This window comes from Oncorhynchus masou, unplaced genomic scaffold, assembly GCF_036934945.1.
Source record: "Oncorhynchus masou masou isolate Uvic2021 unplaced genomic scaffold, UVic_Omas_1.1 unplaced_scaffold_2013, whole genome shotgun sequence".
NCBI classification, from domain to species: domain Eukaryota; kingdom Metazoa; phylum Chordata; class Actinopteri; order Salmoniformes; family Salmonidae; genus Oncorhynchus; species Oncorhynchus masou.
The window spans coordinates 26,905-48,145 of record NW_027008502.1 but is presented as its reverse complement, the minus strand read 5'-3'; the positions used below and the strand labels follow the sequence as shown (position 1 = coordinate 48,145).

Genomic DNA, 21,241 nt, shown 5'->3' with positions numbered 1-21,241 from the left:
GCAGATGTCTTATTCAGAGGGCGGAAGTGTTTTAGTAATGCTGATTGCAGAGTCTCTCTCTCCCCCTGCTCCCCCTTTCCTTTCCAGGCCGTCTACTCCAGAGTGGCTCGTATCTGTAAGAACGACGTAGGCGGGTCTCAGCGTGTGTTGGAGAAACACTGGACGTCCTTCGTCAAGGCCAGACTCAACTGTTCTGTTCCTGGAGAATCGTTCTTCTACTTCGATGTTCTACAGTCCATCACTGACATCATCAACATCAACGGAGTTCCTTCTGTGGTGGGAGTCTTCACTACACAGATGAACAGGTAAGGATGGACACGCTGAGGCTGCATCCCAAATGGCACCCTATTCCCTGTATAGTGCACTACTTTTGACTAGGGACCATAGGGATCTGGTCAAAGTGGTTCACTATACGGGAATAGGGTGCCATTTGGGCTACACTCTTTCTAATATTGGTGTAACAGATGTGTTGTTATTGTGAATCTCTTGTTGTGTGTGTTTTCTCCATATCTAGTTAATAGTAGTTTTGTAACAGTGTGTGGTTGTGTTCCTCTCTCCTCAGTATCCTAGGGCCTACAGTGTGTATATTAGTAGCTATAGTTAATAGTAGTTGTGTAACAGTGTGTGGTTGTGTTCCTCTCTCTTCAGTATCCCAGGGTCTGCAGTGTGTGCGTTCTCCATGGATGACATAGAGAAGGTGTTCAGAGGACGATTTAAAGAACAGAAAACACCTGACTCTGTCTGGACCGCCTTCCCAGAGGAGAGACTGCCCAAACCCAGGTATGTACCTGTACCTTTACCTAACCCAGGTGTGTACCTGTACCTTTACCCAAACCCAGGTATGTACCTGTACCTTTACCCAAACCCAGGTATGTACCTGTACCTTTCCCTAACCCAGGTATGTACCTGTACCTTTACCCAAACCCAGGTATGTACCTGTACCTTTACCCAAACCCAGGTATGTACCTGTACCTTTACCCAAACCCAGGTATGTACCTGTAACCAGGTATTTACCTTTCCCAAACCCAGGTATGTACCTGTACCTTTACCCAAACCCAGGTATGTACCTGTACCTTTACCCAAAACCCAGGTATGTACCTGTACCTTTACCCAAAACCCAGTATGTATGTACCTGTACCAGGTTTACCCAGGTATGTCAAACCTGACCCAAGCCCAGGTATATACCTGTACCTTTACCTGTACCTTTACCCAAACCCAGGTATGTACCTGTACCTTTACCCAAAGGTATGTACCTGTACCTTTCCCTAACCCAGGTATGTACCTGTACCTTTACCCTAACCCAGGTATGTACCTGTACCTTTACCCAAACCCAGGTATGTACCTGTACCTTTCCCTAACCCAGGTATGTACCTGTACCTTTACCCAAACCCAGGTATGTACCTGTACCTTTACCCAAACCTAGGTATGTACCTGTACCTTTACCCAAACCTAGGTATGTACCTGTACCTTATACCCCAACCCAGGTATGTAACCAAACCCAGGTATGTACCTGTACCTTTACCCAAACCCAGGTATGTACCTGTACCTTTCCCCAAACCCAGGTATGTACCTGTACCTTTACCCAAAACCTTTCCCCCAGGTATGTACCTACCCAAACCCAGGTATGTACCTGTACCTTTACCCAAACCTATTACCCAAACCCAGGTATGTACCTGTACCTTTAGTGTATGTCAGTCTCTAACCCTGACCCAAGCCCAGTATGTCTCAGTAGTGTATGTCAGCCCTACTAACCCAGTATGTCACCCCTGACCCAAGCCCAGGTATGTACCTCAGTATGTGTACCCTGACCCAAGCCCAGGTCTACCACAGTAACAACCAGGTACATACCTACCCATCCTTCAGGTTTACCTGATGCAGTCTCTAACCCTGGCAGGTACTGTATTGTGACCCACAGGTATAACCTACAGCATGAGTTTTGACCCAAGCCCAGGTACATGTCATAACCCTGAGATAAACCCTCTTTAACAAGAGAGACATGGTCTATGACCACCACAGTATGTCATGTACTGACACACTACACACACAGTCTAACACACAGGTACACACACACACACAACCCAGGTACTATACACACACAGGTATTACCCTGACCTAAGCCCAGGCACAGTATGTAAATAATTCTAAATCTGATATTTAGTCTCTAACCCGCGTATGCATATTTACCCAAGCCCAGGTACTATACCTACAGTATGTCAGCTCTAACCCTGACCCCACCCAGGTAAGTCCACAGAGCTGCTCATTATGGCCCAGGTAAATAATGTAACATTCTAATCCCTGTTATGACTTTATGTTTACAGTGATACTAACCCTGACCCAGCCCAGGTACGTACCTCTTTGTTGTCCTGACAGGCATCTGCTCCTCTCTCATACCCTAACCCCTCTACCTTAGTTCAATTCAATAGTCAACATTATTACCCTACCCAGGGTATGGTAGCTGGGCTAACATGTGTGACCCAGGTTATACCTACAGTGACCCCTCTCAGGTACCCCTATGACTCCAGGCCAGGCTGCTGTGCGGGTCTCTAACCCTGACCCAGGCCAGGTAGTCCTATAAGACCTCTATAGAGTTCCCTGATGAGACCCAGGTACTATACCTCATCAAGTCTCACCCAGGTCATGGACTCCTCCGTGACCCTAACCCAGGAGATGAGCCCTGGTTCACCAAGACACGCTATACCTACAGTATGTCAGGTAACCCTGACCCAAGCCCAGGTAAGCACACACAGACAACTATACCACACATTGCAAGAGTTGCTTGTAACCTCTAAATTCCCAGGTAACAATCAACAAAAAGCCCAAATCAAAATGTCATTTGTAGACCCTGACCCAAGCCCGGATGGCCTTTAAATACTGTCTTGATAATTCCTACTGAAGTCTGACTGTCCTCCTGTCTTGTCCTTGTCTCTCTAGGTACAGGCTGACAGCCCTGGCTAACCCTGGTGGACTATACCTACAGTATGGCTAATGTCCACATGGTAACTGACACAAGCCCAGGTGCTGTTCATTGGTTCAGCCCAGGCTATACCTACAGTATGGCGTGGTGTCTCTAACCCTGACCCAAGCCCAAGGTTCTAGCCAAGACTTAACCCTGACCCAAGCCCTGTCCCTAAACCTGACAGCATATACCTACAGTATTGGAGGAGATTGACCTGTTCAACAGAGCCAAGTACGGATACACTCACTATGGTCACGTCTCTACACACACTGTCTCTCTCTCTTACTCTCTTTGTGTCTCTCTCTTAGTCTCTGTCTCTCACTGTACGTTCTCTTTTTTGGTCTCATCTCTCACTCTGTGTTTTTCTCTTTCACGCTGTGTGTCTCACTCTCACCTCTTCCATAAGACCCAGAGTCTCAGTCTCCCCCTCATGGACTGTCTCACCAAGACTCAGGTAACAATCAACAAAAAACAAAATCAAAATGCTCTAGATCCTCATGGCCTTTAAATCTGTCTAATTCCTCTGAAGTCTCTGTCCTCCTTTCTGTCTGTCTGTCTCTACAGGCTGACAGCTCTGGACAACTCTGGTTCTTCTTCTGTCATTGGTCTCTCGCTCTTCCTCTGTCCCTCATCCTCTTGGAGGAGTCTCTCAACAGAGCCAAGTACGGAACACTCCTACTCTTTCTTCTTCTCTCTCTTCTCTCTTTGTGTCTCTCTCTTAGTCTCTGTCTCTCACTGTCTTCTCTTTTTTGGTCTCATCTCTCACTCTGTCTTCCTTTCAGTGTGTCTCTCACCCTGTCTTTCCTTCCTCAGTCTCTCTCTCCTGTCTCTCCTGTCTCTCTCTCTCTGTCTCTCTCGCTATCCTCTTTCTTCTCTCTTGCTCTCTCTCTCCTGTCTTCCTCTCAGTCTCTCTCTCTTTCCCTCTCTCTCTCTGTCTTTCTCTCTCTCTCTCTCTCTCTCTCTCTCTCTCTCTCTCTCCTCTCTCTCAGTCTTTCTTCCTTTCAGTCTCTCTCTCCTGTCTTTCCCTGTTTCTCTCTCTCTCCTGTCTTTCCCTGTCTCTCTCTCTCGCTCTCTCTCTCTCTCTCGCTCTCTCTCGCTCTCTCTCTCTCTCTCCTCTGTCTTCCTCTCAGTCTCTCGTTCTCTCCTGTCTCTCTCTCTCTCCACTGTCTTCCTCTCAGTCTCTCGCTCTCCTCTTTCTTCCTTTCAGTCTCTCTCTCCTGTCTTTCCCTGTCTCTCTCTCTCTCTCTCTCTCTCTCTCTCTCTCTCTCTCTCTCTCTCTCCTCTCTCTCTCTTTCTCTCTCTCTCTCTCTCTCTCTCTCTCTCTCTCTCTCTCTCTCTCTCTCTCTCTCTCCTCTGTCTTCCTCTCAGTCTCTCGTTCTCTCCTGTCAGTAAGGGTATCAGGGCTAAACAGTGCCACTGTGATTACATCTGGAGAGTGAAACCGTAGACAGGCCTTTCTGATAAACAACCGATCAAGTAACCTGTAATCTGATTTCTGACTCTCCTCTCTGTCTCCCCCTCCACCACCCTCCCTTTCTCTCTCTCTCCCCTACTCCCTCTCCTCTCCCAACCTATCTCTTCCCCCTCTTTTCTTCTCTCTGTCTCCCAGGTGTCTGTCTAACAGTGAGGATGACAGGCATATTTTGTCGCTCCATGTTGACAGAGACACACACAGTGTGTATGTAGCTTTCTCTAGCTGTGTGGTTCGCATGCCTCTCAGCCGCTGTGAGCGACACACTAACTGCCACAAGTGAGTCAGACACAGACACATACAGACACACACACACACGCACATTCAGAAACATGCACACACTCCACTCCAAGGATACTTTCTGCTGTACCTGGTCACAGGTTTGTGTGTTTATTGATGTTTTTTCTCTATCTACATGTCATAAACACTGAGTACCTGTAGCACACTGGTTAATATACAGCCAGACAGAGGTTAACTGGTGCTGCCTATTTAACCCTGTATGGTGAACTGTATATTTACAGATATATGTTAACCCTGTGTTGTGTTTTTCCCCTAGGTCTTGTATAGCGTCCAGGGACCCCTACTGTGGCTGGATGCCTCATGGAGCCTGTGAGAGGATCCTGCCTGGAGTTCTGTGAGTACCAAGTATTACAATGCTAAATAGTATGAATACTCAGGACCCTAAAGTGTGATCAATTTGATCTCATATGCAACAAAATATTTTGCTGTGCGACCTGGAGTTTTCAATTTGGGAGCACCAGTGCAACCACAAAAAATCCAATATTTGTTTTTCTTTATTTTTAATAATAATGTTTGTAATGATAAGGCTTCGTTGTAACGTTGTTTCCCGAGCGCAGATTCATTAGCACCATGATTGCACCATAATTCCAGTGGAAACTGCTTGTTTTTAGCCCAAACATTTTAAAAGATCTGACTCATATTACTGGAGCAACATTTATCTCTTCCGGCCAGGGATCACGGGTCTTTCTAAAACTAGGACACATTTTACATTCATAAACCATGTCACGGGCCTTTCTAAAACATTCATAAACCATGTCACGGGTCTTTCTAAAACTATTGGCGGGACACATTTTACATTCATAAACCATGTCACGGGCCTTTCTAAAACTATTGGCAGGACACATTTTACATTCATAAACCATGTCACGGGTCTTTCTAACTATTGGCATGGACATTTTACATTCATAAACCATGCCAGTTCGAGTACCCTATTCTAAAACTTCTAAAACTATTGGCAGGATGACACATTGGAGGGACACATTTTACATTCATAAACCATGTAAAACTATTTGGGGCCTTTCTCAAAACCTATTGGAGGGACACATTTTACATTCATAAACCATGTCACTATTGGAGGGACACTTTTTAAAACATTGCCTTTCTAAAACTAGGGACACATGGAGGACACATTTTACATTCATAAACCATGTCACGGGCCTTTCTAAAACTATTGGAGGGACACATTTTACATTCATAAACCATGTCACGGGACACATTTTACATTCATAAACCATGTTCTAAAACTATTCACGGCCCTTTCTAAAACTATTGGAGGGACACATTTTACATTCATAAACCATGGGCCCTTTCTAAAACTATTGGCGGGACACATTTTACATTCATAAACCATGTCACGGCCCTTTCTAAAACTATTGGCGGGACACATTTTACATTCATAAACCATGTCACGGCCCTTTCTAAAACTATTGGCGGGACACATTTTACATTCATAAACCATGTCACGGGACACATTTTACATTCATAAAAACTTTCATTTTACATTCATAAACATGTATTTCTAAAACTGTTGGAGGGACACATTTTAAACCATGTCACGGGCCTTTCATAAACCATACATTCTTTCTAAAACTATTGGCGGGACACATTTTACATTCATAAACCATGTCACGGGCCTTTCTAAAACTATTGGAGGGACACATTTTACATTCATAAACCATGTCACGGGCCTTTCTAAAACTATTGGCGGGACACATTTTACATTCATAAACCATGTCACGGGTCTTTCTAAAACTATTGGCAGGACACATTTTACATTCATAAACCATGTCACGGGCCTTTCTAAAACTATTGGCGGGACACATTTGTTTCACACCTTGTTCAGTCATGTTTGTTAGCTCATTAGCTACCTAGCAAATGACCTGGTAACTTTAGCAGTATATCCAAACATTTGGAGGCACAGAAAGAAAGGAAAGGGAATAGCTTCTTCAGGAGATCAATGATCAATGAATGAATGGAACAATGAATGGCACAAGCATTTCGACTACACCCGCAATAACATCTGCTAAGTATGCGTACGTGACCAATAAAATTGTATTTGATTTGAATGAGAGATGTCCTGCATGACATCATCACAAATGCTCTTAAAGAGACAGTGAACAATTTTCGATGTAATGCATCTCAATAGGAAAATAGTGCTTTTACATAATGTAGAAACCGTATATTCCCCAAAATTACTTTTCATTTCAATGACAGGTATCTGTATCAACATTTTAGGTTTTTATAGTAAACACATGTATTTACAGGGTTCCATATGAGTTTTTAGGGCACAACATGGGCTGTAGAGCAGCTAGACTTCATATAGACTACATCTCAATCCATTAAAAAAAATAGATTTTCTGGCTCTGAACCTTTTTAAAGGCGGGAGGACCAGTGCTACCAATGAAAAATGTCAATTTAGAGCCCCGTGAGTATTAAATATTACAATACTACCACAGTACTAAGCTAGGGTACATACTACAGAGTTCAGGAAAAACTTGAATAAAGGAAGGAAATGTTGGTTAGAGAGGTTTGGTTCTCGGCTCTAATCTTCTCCCCTCTGCCTCTCTCTTTCAGGTCTGGTTATGAGCAGGACGTAGAGTTTGGGAACACTGTTCAGCTGGGAGACTGCCATGGTGAGCCCCTCCCATTCATACCAACCCATCTCTTTCTCACTCTCTCTTGCTATCACACACCATCAGTCTGCACAACCAACCAGTAACACACTACCAGTAACACCAGTAACCACACCATACCAACACGCCAATCAGTAACCCTCCCTACATGGTTCTATGTTCAGTATTAACATACACATCTACCGTAGATCCACATACTGTACACAGCCAGGCCACCTGTAACTAATGCTGCCTACTTGGAGGAGAGAAACATAGACGTGCTCTACCAGTAGCAGTACTAAGACAGTGTTGCTATAGGAGACACACCAGGCCGAACCATAGAACTAGAACAGGGGATAGAGGCCATGCATAGCTGTCTCTCCTCTAGAGACAGACAAGACTTGGAGCAATAGGCCTCTACTCAGACACCAGCTTTTTATCATTTGATTAGAAATAACTACACTCTTAGTTATCGGGGCCTTTTTTTGTTTTGGGACTTTACTTTTGGGTTCCTTTATACTGATTTCTTGTTCCTTTAATTGTTTTAGTGTTTTTGGCCACTACATCAGCGACAGATTACAAATCATTTGGTGACCCGACCTCTGGTTAGTTGGATCTTTTATTCCACTGGTTTCTTTCTTTCCTTGAACTCCGAACCCCTCTCTCCTTCCATCCTTCCTTCAACGCTGCTCACTCTTCATCTTATTTAACAAACCTCCTCTTCTTCAACACCTTTTTATCTTCTTCATCATCTCAACAAACATCACCGGGTCTCGTCAGAAATCTCCATCTCCACACGGACTCATTTCCTCACTTCACCTTCCTCACGCACTTCCTGCATGCTCACTCAGCGCCCCTCCCTCCTCTGATGTCATCACTGCTATGAAATCATCGCTGCTGTGTACCAAAGACCTTCCTCAGACAACTCTCACCCTTTTCCCCTTTCAAACTGTATCCTGTCTCAACAAAATGAATCTTACAACTGTATTTCTATGACTGGTAATGATAAATAAAATAGCTCTTGAATCAGAAAATGTATTATTTTTTCAAACAGCATTATCATAAAACATTAAACCGATTATTATGTAAAGTAACCCACATGTGCGTACACATACCCATCCATGCCTACTAACCAGGATGTAAGCTAACAGCCTGCTGGCCTCATGTCTACACACCGTGTTAACAGTTTGTTTGTCACCACAGACATGGAGTTGTCATCTACGTCATTCACAGACCAGCCCAGTGGGCCCATACACCCCCCAGTACCCCCAGTACTCACCCCCACCCTGAGCCCCCATCCTGGGCTTGGTCCTGGGGAAGGGCCTGGGTTGGGGCCTGGGGCTGGTTTTCCAGACCTGTATGGCTCAGGGTTTGTGCAGCAGGATGACCCGGCCACCTCCCATTCACTAGAGTCACTCCCAGGGGGCCTAGAGGGTAAGGCCTAGCAGGGAGAGAGAGAACTGCTGCCACCACACTGTATGGAGCCCTGACGGTCCCATAGCTGCTACAGCAGACAAACACACACAGTACCAGTCAAACGTCCAGACACACCTACTCATTCAAGGGTTTTTCTTTATTTTTTACTATTTTCTACATTGTAGAATAATAGTGGAGACAACAAAACTATGAAATAACATATGGCATCATGTAGTAGCCAAAAAGGTGTTAAACAAATCAAAATACATGTTATATTTGAGATTCTTTGAAGTAGCCTTTGCCTTGATTGCAGCTTTGCACACTCTTGGCTTTCTCTAGACCAGCTTCATGAGGAACTTGTTGGTTGCTTTTCCATCACTCTGTGGTCCAACTCATCCCAAACCATCTCAATTGGGTTGAGGTCAGGTGATTGTGGAGGGCAGGTCATCTGATGCAGCACTCCATCACTCCCCTTAGTCAAATAGACTTACACAACATGGAGGTGTGTTTTGGGTCATTGATCTGTTGAATAACAAATGATAGTCCCAATAAGCGCAATCCAGATGGGATGGCATATCGCAGCAGAATACTGTGGTAGCCTTAAATAAGTAAATCACAGTCCGTGTCACCAGCAAAGCCCCATCACACACCCACGGTGGGAACCACACACGCGGAGATCATCCGTTCACCTACTCTGTGCCTCACAAAGACACGGTGGTTGGAAACAAAAATCTCAAATTTAGACTCATCAGACCAAAGGACAGAATCCCACCGGTCTAATGTCCATTGCTCTTGTTTCTTGGCCCAAGCAAGTCTCTTATTATTATTGGTGTCCTTTTGTAGGGGTTTCTTTGCAGCTATTTGACCCTGAAGGCCTGATTCACAGTCTCCTCTGAACAGTTGATGTTGAGATGTGTCTTTTATTTGAACTCTGTGAAGCATTTATTTGGGCTGCAATTTCTGAGTCTGGTAACTCTAATGAACTTATCATCTGCAGCAGAGGTAACTCTGGTTCTTCCTGTTCTGTGCTGGTCATCATGAGAGACAGTTTCATCATAACGCTTGATGGTTTTTGCGACTGCATTTGAAGAAACTTGTTGAAATTTTCTGTATTGACTGACCTTCATGTCTTAAAGTAATGATGGACTGTCATTTCTCTTTGCTTATTTGAGCTGTTCTTGCCATAATATGGACTTGGTCTTGGACTTGGTCTTCTGTATACCACCTCTCCCTTGTCACAACACAACTGATTGGCTCAAATGCATTGAGGAAAGAAATTCCACAAATGAACTTTTAACAAGGCACACCTGTTAATTGAAATGCATTGCAGGTGACTACCTCATAAAGCTGGTTGAGAGAATGCCAAGGGTGTGCAAAGCTGTCATTAAGGCAAAGGGTGGCTACTTTGAAGAATCTCAAATATAACATATATTTTGATTTGTTTAATACTTTTTTGGTTACTACATGATTTCATATGTGATATTTCATAGTTTTGATGTCTTCACTATTATTCTACAAGAAAAACCCTTGAATGAGTAGGTGTGTACATTTTTGACTGGTACTGTACACACACACACACACACACACTCTCTCTCAGGGGCAGGTATTTGGGATTACCATCAATTGATATAGCAGATTACATTTTTCAGGTTTTGTTATGATTTATATTTCATCCAACTTCCTGTATTTTGATTTATTCATTGATTTATTGTCATGACTATAATGATTTTCTACATGGTGAAAATGTATTTTCTCCCCTTTTTAAACAATTCTTTCAAATCTTATCTTCAAACCTTCTGCACTTCTATATTCTTTCTTCAGACTCTTTATTTTGCCCTGATTTCTCTCTCTGCCAGTAGACCCTATAACCCTGGCTGTTACAGTTGAAGGGTTAACCCTGTTCCCGGGTGTAAAGGATTAACCCTGGGAGTTAGGTTTTTTAACCCTAGGAGCGTTAGAGCACGTCCCAGGCCTGTCCATTAACCCCTCCGGCTCCAGGACCTCTCTCTGTCTCTCTCCTGCTCTGTGAATGTTTAACTCGTCCATGTCTGTGGTTACTAACCAAGCTGCAGTCTAGAAACAGAACAGCCTCACCATGTAGAGAACAAACTACAATCCTCTTCCCTTTGACAACGCTGGGGAGTCAATGGTTCATTGTCTTTCTGATTTTGTGAGAACAAGTCTTTCTCTGTCCTGGTTAGGAATGCACTAACCCTATTTCTATCTGGACAAATGTTTGACACTTGGTAGGGAAAAAGCAACACTTCAATTCTTCCTCTTCAAACTAACATAATACTACTTCTTCTAGATTGGCTTACATCACCGGAGTGGTTGTGGGATCCTAACCATTTTCACCATGTATTTACAATTAAGAATGACGAGAGTGGTAGACAATCTGAATGGTTTTGGCAAGGATAAAATCCTGTTGGATAGCGGACAGAATACCTTTAAGGGGAAAAGCAGAGAAACCATGCATGACTGAGTGTCTACAAACACACCTGATATAGAGGTGTAGTGTAAAACTGTGATTGGTTGGGATTGTATGTGTCAGGGTGTTCGTTAACCAATGGGGTGTGTGACTTCAGGTGTGTGGGAGATCCAGGCGGGAGAAGCCAATCAGATGGTCCACATGAATATCCTGATCAGCTGTGTGTTGGCTGCCTTCCTCCTGGGGGCGCTAGTGGCCGGCCTGGTGGTGTTCTGCTACAGAGACTCCTTCCTCCGCCACAAGCCCCGGCACGCCCACAAAGATGCAGAGTCAGCCCCCTCCTGCAGCGACTCCACCGGATCCTTCGCTAAGCTCAACGGGCTCTTCGACAGTCCTGTCAAGGTAACCTGGAGCCCTGAATACAGAGTGCAATTTACGATTCAACACATTATTCAGTAACCGAGTGTTTAGACTGACATTGTCGTTGCATCTTATGTAGATAGATAGAACCAGAGTGCGAATTATACCGTGACATTCAGGGTGCGGCATCCACAATTTATTTTGGGGGGTGGGGGGCTAATAATAATAATAAAGAAGTAATTTAACGGTAAAAATGTATGACCTTTTAATGTGGCATGAACACAACCAGACATGATGCTGTCATCTGATTGTCAAACAAATCACTTCCAAATGTAGGCTACCTGTGCATGTTCGTCCAGTCCAAAATAATCCAAACAGTGCAATGCATGTACTCTGATGACTGGAAATAGACATCTGCATGTCCTCTGATGACTGGAAATAGACATCTGCATGTACTCTGATCACTGGAAATAGACATCTGCATGTACTCTGATCACTGGAAATAGACATCTGCATGTACTCTGATCACTGGAAATAGACATCTGCATGTACTCTGATGACTGGAAATAGACATCTGCATGTACTCTGATCACTGGAAATAGACATCTGCATGTACTCTGATCACTGGAAATAGACATCTGCATGTACTCTGATCACTGGAAATAGACATCTGCATGTACTCTGATCACTGGACATAGACATCTGCATGTACTCTGATCACTGGAAATAGACATCTGCATGTACTCTGATCACTGGACATAGACATCTGCATGTACTCTGATCACTGGACGTAGATCTGTTTACATAACACCAAAAAGTGTGCCTACTGACATTCGGCGAATACCATTGATTAGGCCAAATTAATTGATGCTTCTTGCTGACAAATGTAAATGTTTTGTTCCTTGAAAAGGCGGGACAACTGAAATGTGTCTGAAACTGTCCTGGGGGAAATGGGTGGTTACCCTAAAACACATGGTCAATTTACTAGACTAGGCTGCAGTGTGTAGGCCTATAGAGTACCACAGTATGAGTCATAATACCCTCCAATCCTTTTTCCACCATACATTTTTCCCATAGAGGATTTTAGAAACACATAAAATAAGGGCTGTGTTTCGTGTAGGTTTACTTTGGCGTGACATTTTAATAACCGTGTAAATCTCTAGGACAAGGTGACTTTTATCAATATAGTCACCTGTGTTTATCCCCTAAAAATTAAACGCTAATGTGGCTATCATAAAAAAACTACAAATACAATGATGATCTGGACAAGACTGCCGAATAGAGGCAAAGGTAAGAATCTCTGGATTAACTATCTGTTAGCTAAATGTAGCAATTCTGTAAACTGTCTTGTGCAAGTTTTAACTTGACACAATACCTGTTAGCAAAGGTGTCAGCTAGAGACGACGTGCAGAAACTTGCAGGGATTTGTAGTCTTGCATGATGTCGACGTTGTTGCTAATTAGCATTTTCAAACCGAAAAGTAAATAGAGCTGACTATATTGATAAAAGTCACCTTGTACGAGAGAGATTTACATGGTTATTAAAACGTCACGCCTGGGTAAGCCTCCACGAAACACAGCCCTTATGTTACGTGTTTCTAACATTTCCTATGAGAAAAATGAATGATGGAAAAACGATTGGAACCATTTCCATGTTTGACCGCTAGGTTTTATGGGTATTGACAACTCCACTGTGGGGTAGCCAGTGATGTAGTAGTAAATAAATGGTGGGTGAACTCTGATTGCCGGTTGCGGTGAAAAAGTTACGCTCCCGATACTTTCAAGTCATTTTTCAGAAAAGGAGGGTCAACTGCATTTTGTTGCCTTTACCCTCCACTAGGCCTCTACACTGCCAGTAGCCTACGCTCTCAACTGAAGCAATTACACACATGAACATAAACAGAACAGGTAGCCTACATTCAATATAATACACAACATTGAACTTAAACCCTGTACTATTCCTGGATCTTGGAGATCTCGGAAAAAGCACTAAGTGTAACCATGCCTATGTAAAATGTCATTATCCAAAATAATGTAGGCCTATGCCATTGCCAAATCGAAGTCTTCTGAAGAGTCTACTATAGGCGTACTGTCATTAATGTTGGATGGAATGGTTGCGCATTGCTATTTAGCTGTAGGCTGGTTGTCTAGTGATATTGGAGACGATCATCAGCTGATCTAGGCAAGAAAACTGATATTGATTGAAAATAATAAAGCTAAATAAATGGTTCTGGTTGCGGACGGCACAGAGAACAGCGATACCCGCGCCTGCCTGAGAAACAAAGCAATGAGCGCTCTAAACAGCTGACTGACAAAAGCAAACAATTATGAATGAACAGATAAACCTAATGCACTGGAATTAAAGGCTATTTTTATCAAGGGGACTTGGCAAACAAATGGCGAAAGTGAGCAAGTGCAAAGAAAAATCTGTGTTTAAAGGAGCTCAGCTGAGGCTGAAATTCAGCACTAGTGAGTGGACAGTGCTGTGGACAGGGAGACGGTAGAAATAGCCACATAGAAATAAATGGTTTAAACCATGACAGAAAGGTGAGGGTGTTCGATTAATTTGTAAACTTTTATTTTCATATTTACCACTGCTTTTAAACAAATAGGAGAATGGTTAAATTAGCATTATTTAGATCTCTCCCCCCCACCCCCAAAGTTGGACTTTTGTTTCATTCAGGGGAGCTGAGCCCCCCCCCCCCGGCTCCCCTGTAATTCACATTTACAGTGCCTCCAAGTGGGCTGTCATGTGCCTTTTACTGAGCAGTGGCTTCTATCTGGCAACTCTACCATAAAGGCCTGATTGGTGGAGTGCTACAGAGATGGCTGTCCTTCTGGAAGGTTCTCCCATCTCCACAGAGGAACTCGAGAGCTCTGTCAGAGTCAATGCTGCAGGCATTTTTGGGGTTATTGTGTGTAGTTTGCTGAGGATTTATTTTTATTTAATCAATTTTATAATAAGGCTGTAATGTAACAAAATGTTGAAAAAGCCAAGGGGTCTGGATACTTTCTGAAGGCACTGTATGTATGTATGTATGTATGTATGTATGTATGTATGTATGTATGTATGTATGTATGTATGTATGTATGTATGTATGTATGTATGTATGTATGTATGTACAGTATGTACAGTATGTGTTGGCTGGAGGAACCAAATGAACAAAGCCCTCTCTTCTGTCCTGTCTTGTCTCCAGGAGTACCAGCCAAGTCTGGACTGTCCCAAGCTGTACACCAACTTACTGAGCAGTGGTAAGGACCTGACGCCTAACGGAGACACCAAGACCATGATTCTCCGGGACGGCTGTCAGCCCCCAGAGCTGGCCGCCCTGCCCACCCCCGAGTCTACCCCTGTGCTGCAGCAGAAAGGCCTGCAGCCAATCAGGAACCAATGGGAGCGAGCCAATCACCACGGGAAGATCAACGGATCCAGGAAGAACTCCAACTCTACCTCCTCCTCCATTGCCAAGAGTCCCCAGTTCCACCCCAGTTCCCCCCCTCCTCACCCCCAGCCACACGCCCACCCTGCGCTGGGACACTCCCACATCCCCAGCGCCGTCGTCCTTCCCAACGCCACGCATGAATACCGCAGTGGTTACCATGGAAACCCGACAGATGACGTCACGCCGCCGCGGACCCTGGACAGGAAGCCAGAGAACATGGAACACCTGCAGGCCACGCCCCCTCATTCTAAAGGAAGCAGGAAGGAGCAGAAGAGGTCGCTGGATGCCAGGAACACACTGAACGACCTGCTGAAGCACCTGAACGATGCTAACACGGCTAACGCTAGCTCCAAAGCTATCCTCCAAGAGGGGGCCGGCTCAGCGCCCCGACCCAGCAGACAACACCTGATGCTGGAGCCTCTAGGGGACATCACTGAGGTTCCCCCCAAGGTCCCCAGCCGAGAGGCCTCTCTTTACTCCCCCTCCTCCTCCTCCTCTCTGCCCAGGCACAGCCCCACCAAGAGGGTTGACGTCCCACTGCCCTCCACCCCTAGCTCCCCCACAGGCAGCCTGGGTATGGGAGGAAGCATGAGCGGCACCCTGGAGAGGAGGTACGGCTCTCATCACAGGATCTCTTCTCACAGACACTCCCTCACCGCCACCTCTCCCAACGGGGTCAGTATGGGGGTGTCGTTGTCCCACCAACACAGTATGAACAGAGGGGGTACATGCCCCCCACCCCTCCCTCCAGACTGGACTCCCAGAGGGGGCTTCACTCCCCCCATCAACACCCCCACCCCCCCTCTCTGTCCCGCCAGAGCAGCTACAGTGGGCACGGCTCGCTCCCCCGCCAGGGGCTTAAACGGACCCCGTCCCTAAAGCCTGACGTCCCCCCTAAACCCAACGCCTTCACCCCACAGACTCCTCAGATGAGGGTGGTCAACAAGTACAGCTACTAGGACACTATAGACACTATGGAGTGTACTACCAAGTGTACTAACTGGGACGGGGCAGGGGCACTACTGAGTGTGCTCTGGAGCCAGACTGGTTGTGAGAAGGCTTAGGGAGAGAGTAGGACCATGTGTGTGTCAGGGTGTGTTCCCCGTGGAATGATCCATTCCTTCACTCGAAAAAGAGAAAATCACACCAGATGTGACGTGGAGGTCTGTGTCCTGTCTTGTGGCTCCATGTTTCTCTCCATCTCACAACACACTGGTCAGTCTCCTCTAACCCTGACCCCTGGCCCTGACTCACTAACCCCAGCCCAGCCCCAGGACATAAGGCAGGGTGGGGGTAGATGGGAGTAGGGGTCCTGTAGGGGACTAGCGTGGCCCCCAGTGTGTAGCCTGGCCCTATGATCCCGACTGTGGACGGTACGAGGTCTAACTCCGAGAACTACTTGAAGAATGGGTCTGATGTCTCACTGTCACTAAGCACTGTCTTTTTGTGTCACAAATGGCACCCTATTCCCCTTTGTTGGCAACTACTTCTGACCACGGCACATAGGCCTGGTTGTACCTAGTGCACTATATAGGGAATAAGGGTGCTATTTGGGGGACACCCTCTGTCTTCCCATGAATGTGAACTGGACTGAACTGAACAAGGGGGAGGAATACAATAGAACTGTTTGTATCTTACCTGTCTGACTGATGGGGGAGAGCAGTGAGGAGACACACTAAACATAGTGTCCCTTTAGAGGTGTTTAACTCAACTATAAAGACTGAGGAGGAAGGAAGGCAACAGAGAGAACACCACTGTGTGTCAGCTGGAGGGTAAAACCCAATGTACAGCAAACACATACACACACACTTTGCTTGGGGAGGTGAAAGGCCTGGCTGCCTACGTACCCTAACAGGGACCCTCTGTAACTCACTGGGATACCTAGTAAACACGTTTGCTGCTATTGGTTTATGATGAGTAATGTATGTTGAGTGTATTTAGTCCTCTTATGCGTCTGTACCCTACAGCTGCCGTTGTCATGTGACGTGTGTGTGTGTGTGTGTGTGTGTGTGTGTGTGTGTGTGTGTGTGTGTGTGTGTGTGTGTGTGTGTGTGTGTGTGTGTGTGTGCGTACAGACCATGCAATTCAATGCAGGCTTCAGTGACATCAGAGTCCTCTATCAACACATACCACTCTTCTCATGTCTCACACAGACACACAGATACAAACGGGCGATGCAGAGACCTTTCCTCCAGTCTTTCAATGTAGCAGAGTGGTATTTAGAAACATTTCATCCAACCCACTTCAACAGGCTGGTGTTGTTTTGGTTTTCTTTATTTTATTCAGAAATGAAAGACGTAAACATTTTATGCAACACCAATGGGTTTAGTTCTGTCAGGTTGAAATGGCGTCCTGTAACATGTCTGTCTGTCTCACCTGCCAACTGCATGTCCATCACTAGTGTTCGTCTCTGTGCTCCGTTGGGAGTTCACACACTGCTCTCTGTGTGGTAGTTGCCCCAAGGTACAGATGCAGGATCAGCTTACCCTCTCTCAAACCTAATCTTAACCATTTCCAGGGTAACTGATCTTAGATCTTCGGTTCTCTGGTTGCCATTTTGGTTCCAGAGGCAGTGTTGTGTTTGCAGTTTCCCAGTGAGTGACAAGTGTACAATCACACCAACATCTACCAATGTGTCCTACCGAGTCATGCTGGTAATGACAAGATACTGTACATATTCTAAATATATGAGTATACATATTTTTAGGCCAGTTAACCCCAATCTGTGCATCGTGTGCCTTATTCAACGAATGATCGATATACAGAAATATTGAGGGAAAAATGTGATTTGGTCCTGAATGTCATTATTGTTACAATATAACCTAAGCAACTCTGATTATTTGAATTCAGAGTGAAATTTGTGTTCTGCATTTCAATTTGTATTTATCTACCAAACTGCAGTTATTTTGATTTTAGAACTAAGAGTCGGTTTAGTCACCAACATTCCATTACAGAATGCCGGCTGAAGCAAAGCATGCTGGGATTACAGTATCCGTATATGACCTCATGAAGAAGAAGGCTGCTGATAGACCAAGCTGAGGTTCCATGCAGTGAATGTACTATTATGGCATGGGGATGTAGACTGACTCTTGTCTTTTCTCTAAACGCTTTGCTTCAAAACACTCAGCTCAACATGGCACTATACAGCCAATATACAGTAAACAGTCAATACAGTACTCAATATACCATCCAACCCAGTATTAAGGTAAACACCTCCGGGTAATTATTATAGATCAAAGATGTGTATCTAATGTCTTAATGAACTGTTCCATTCGAGTGAGCAGTGGTCATGTGACCGGGACATGTATAACAACAGGATGTGGGTCAGATCTCACATTGACAATGAGGTTCTTGATTTGGGTACATTCACTTTATTTGGGGAATTAATTTGTCTGCCTGTTTTGAAACAAAATGTGGCTTCGGGTTCCAAAAGATAATGGTATTAATTAAAGTCTGTTGTCTATCAGTCGTCCTCTGCTAACCAGCGTTTGGGCTCAGACACACACACACACACACACACACACACACACACACACACACACACACACACACACACACACACACACACACACACCCCTGTTCCATTCGTCCAGACAGGCTGTGCTCAGCTGTCTTGTGCATTGCCATATTGACCTGGGTCTTTGTGTTGCAGTGTCAGTCTAAAGCCTTCCTACCCTCCTGTCTATCTATGCTCTGTGTGTGCAGATGAACCAGCCTCGTTGACATTACCTTTCTAATACTGTTCTGATTGGACAGTAAGCCCTCCTGATGTTTGTTCAGAGTGTTTGTAGATATGTTGTAAAGTTGGAACTGTGAATGTGTACAAAATGATCGTCTTTTGTTTCAGGACTTCTTGTTGAATTTTTTTAACACGGCATGTATAGTTGAAATAAAATATTACTGCACAGAATTCTGATTCTGAGAGAGACCCTTGTTTTTCATGATTCTCAGAAGACAGCGGATTAGACCAGTGACTCTCTAATCCAGTTAGTGAGTACAAGATGCAGCGATCACTGAACTCACTAGAGGAGTCAGACATCAACATACTGTTCATGTTCAACTGTATTGATTTAGCAAAGCTTTTATTTAATTAGAATTTCATGAGTGAAATCTTAACTGGGACACTAATGCCTATATTTATACTAGTGTTCCTTCTTCAACATATCCCACAGCAGAAGAACAGGCTATTTGCCTCCATACACCCCTGCTAACATCACAAACCACTAGCTAACATCAAGCACTATTTACACCTCTGCCAAACAATGTCCTGTTTTCCTCTGGCACTGAGTGAGCTACATATCTACAGTTAAACATGTAAGACAGCATTGTTTCAGAAATAGAAATTAAAAATGTGGATGGAGATTTGTTAAGATCTGGTGTTGCAGGCCAGGCTGTTTCTGCTTAGGGTTGCCAATAAGTCATTGTTGCCTTGCCAATAGTGTTGTTGTCTTGCCAACAACAATGTTGATTTCCAAAGCAAAGTTGTGCTGTTGCATGCCTAGGCTTTAGCTTAGTGGGCTTACATGGTCTTGAGGTTTGCAGATGTCCTTGGTTCGATTCCCTTTTGGTCATAGCAGTGCAGGATTGGTGATTAACATCTGAGAGGAGATCTGTTGCAGAGCAGAGGGTATGTGTGTGTGTGTGGTCATGTGGGAAAGTTTCCAGAGTGGTTTGTTGCCGTGGAGATGAACATCAGGGCCCTTCCTGCTCTGGGCTTAAGATCTGAGTCTCAGCACTGTGCCAGGCCCTTGAACACACACTAACACACCGTACACATGCACACTAACCCAGTACGGTCACAGTGATGAGATGAGATATAGAAGAGCGGACCAGGCCTGGGTGGGGGTATGAGGAGGCTACTCTTAACCCGCTTGATACGTTGAATGAGCAATAACAATGCTGAAGAATGTCATCCTCTGTTTTACTGTCACGCCCTGGTCGAAATATATTATGTTTATTCTTCATTTATTCGGTCAGGCCAGGGTGTGACATGGGTTATTGTGGTGTGTTTTTGTCTTGGGGTTTTGTGGGATGTCTCGCGTAGTCTATGGCTGCCTGAGGCGGTTCTCAATCAGAGTCAGGTGATTATCGTTGTCTCTGACTGGGAACCATATTTAGGCAGCCATATCCTTTGAGTGTTTCGTGGGTGATTGTTCCTGTCTCTGTGTTTATTTTCAACAGGCAGACTGTATAGTTTTTTCACGTTTCCGTCTGTTGTTTTTTGTACATTTCAGTATTTTCATGTCGAGTCATTTTCCATTAATAAATATGAGTAACCACCACGCTGCATTTTGGTCCACTCCTCCTTCAACAGAGGAAAGCCGTTACAGAATCACCCAACAGAACAGGACCAAGCGGCTTGGTAACAGGCAACAGCCACAGCAGGAGCAGGTTGACAAAACCTTCTGGACTTGGGAGGAAATCCTGGACGGGAGAGGACCCTGGGCTAAACCAGGGGAGTGTAGCCGCCCCAAGGTGCAGCGAGAGAAGGTATGGACATGGGAGGATGAACTGGACGGGAGAGGAACCTGGGCTAAACCAGGGGAGTGTAGCCGCCCCAAGGTGCAGCGAGAGAAGGTATGGACATGGGAGGAAATCCTCGACGGGAGAGGACCCTGGGCTAAACCAGGGGAGTGTAGCCGCCCCAAGGTGCAGCGAGAGAAGGAATGGACATGGGAGGATGAACTGGACGGGAGAGGACCCTGGGCTAAACCAGGGGAGTGTAGCCGCCCCAAGGTGCAGCGAGAGAAGGTATGGACATGGGAGGATGAACTGGACGGGAGAGGACCCTGGGCTAAACCAGGGGAGTGTAGCCGCCCCAAGGTGCAGCGAGAGAAGGTATGGACATGGGAGGATGAACTGGACGGGAGAGGACCCTGGGCTAAACCAGGGGAGTGTACCACCCCAAGGTGCAGCGAGAGAAGGTATGGACATGGGAGGAAATCCTGGACGGGAGAGGACCCTGGGCTAAACCAGGGGAGTGTAGCCGCCCCAAGGTGCAGCGAGAGAAGGTATGGACATGGGAGGAAATCCTGGACGGGAGAGGACCCTGGGCTAAACCAGGGGAGTGTAGCCGCCCCAAGGTGCAGCGAGAGAAGGTATGGACATGGGAGGACGAACTGGACGGGAGAGGACCCTGGGCTAAACCAGGGGAGTGTAGCCGCCCCAAGGTGCAGCGAGAGAAGGTATGGACATGGGAGGACGAACTGGACGGGAGAGGACCCTGGGCTAAACCAGGGGAGTGTAGCCGCCCCAA

General features: G+C 45.3%; 1 protein-coding gene across 1 annotated transcript in view; it reads left to right on the top strand.

The window, feature by feature from the left end:
- Positions 1-18,901, top strand: part of LOC135532766 (semaphorin-6D-like) — a 43,007-nt gene extending 24,106 nt beyond the window's left edge. Inside the window, 12 exon segments of the mRNA XM_064960203.1 lie at positions 88-305; positions 649-780; positions 2,523-2,538; positions 2,541-2,733; positions 3,154-3,187; positions 4,566-4,706; positions 4,984-5,061; positions 7,302-7,360; positions 7,888-7,944; positions 11,341-11,585; positions 14,740-15,727; positions 15,730-18,901. Coding sequence (XP_064816275.1) covers positions 88-305; positions 649-780; positions 2,523-2,538; positions 2,541-2,733; positions 3,154-3,187; positions 4,566-4,706; positions 4,984-5,061; positions 7,302-7,360; positions 7,888-7,944; positions 11,341-11,585; positions 14,740-15,727; positions 15,730-15,944 — 2,376 coding nt within the window. The 3' untranslated portion in view covers positions 15,945-18,901.
- Positions 18,902-21,241: the final 2,340 nt, after the last annotated feature.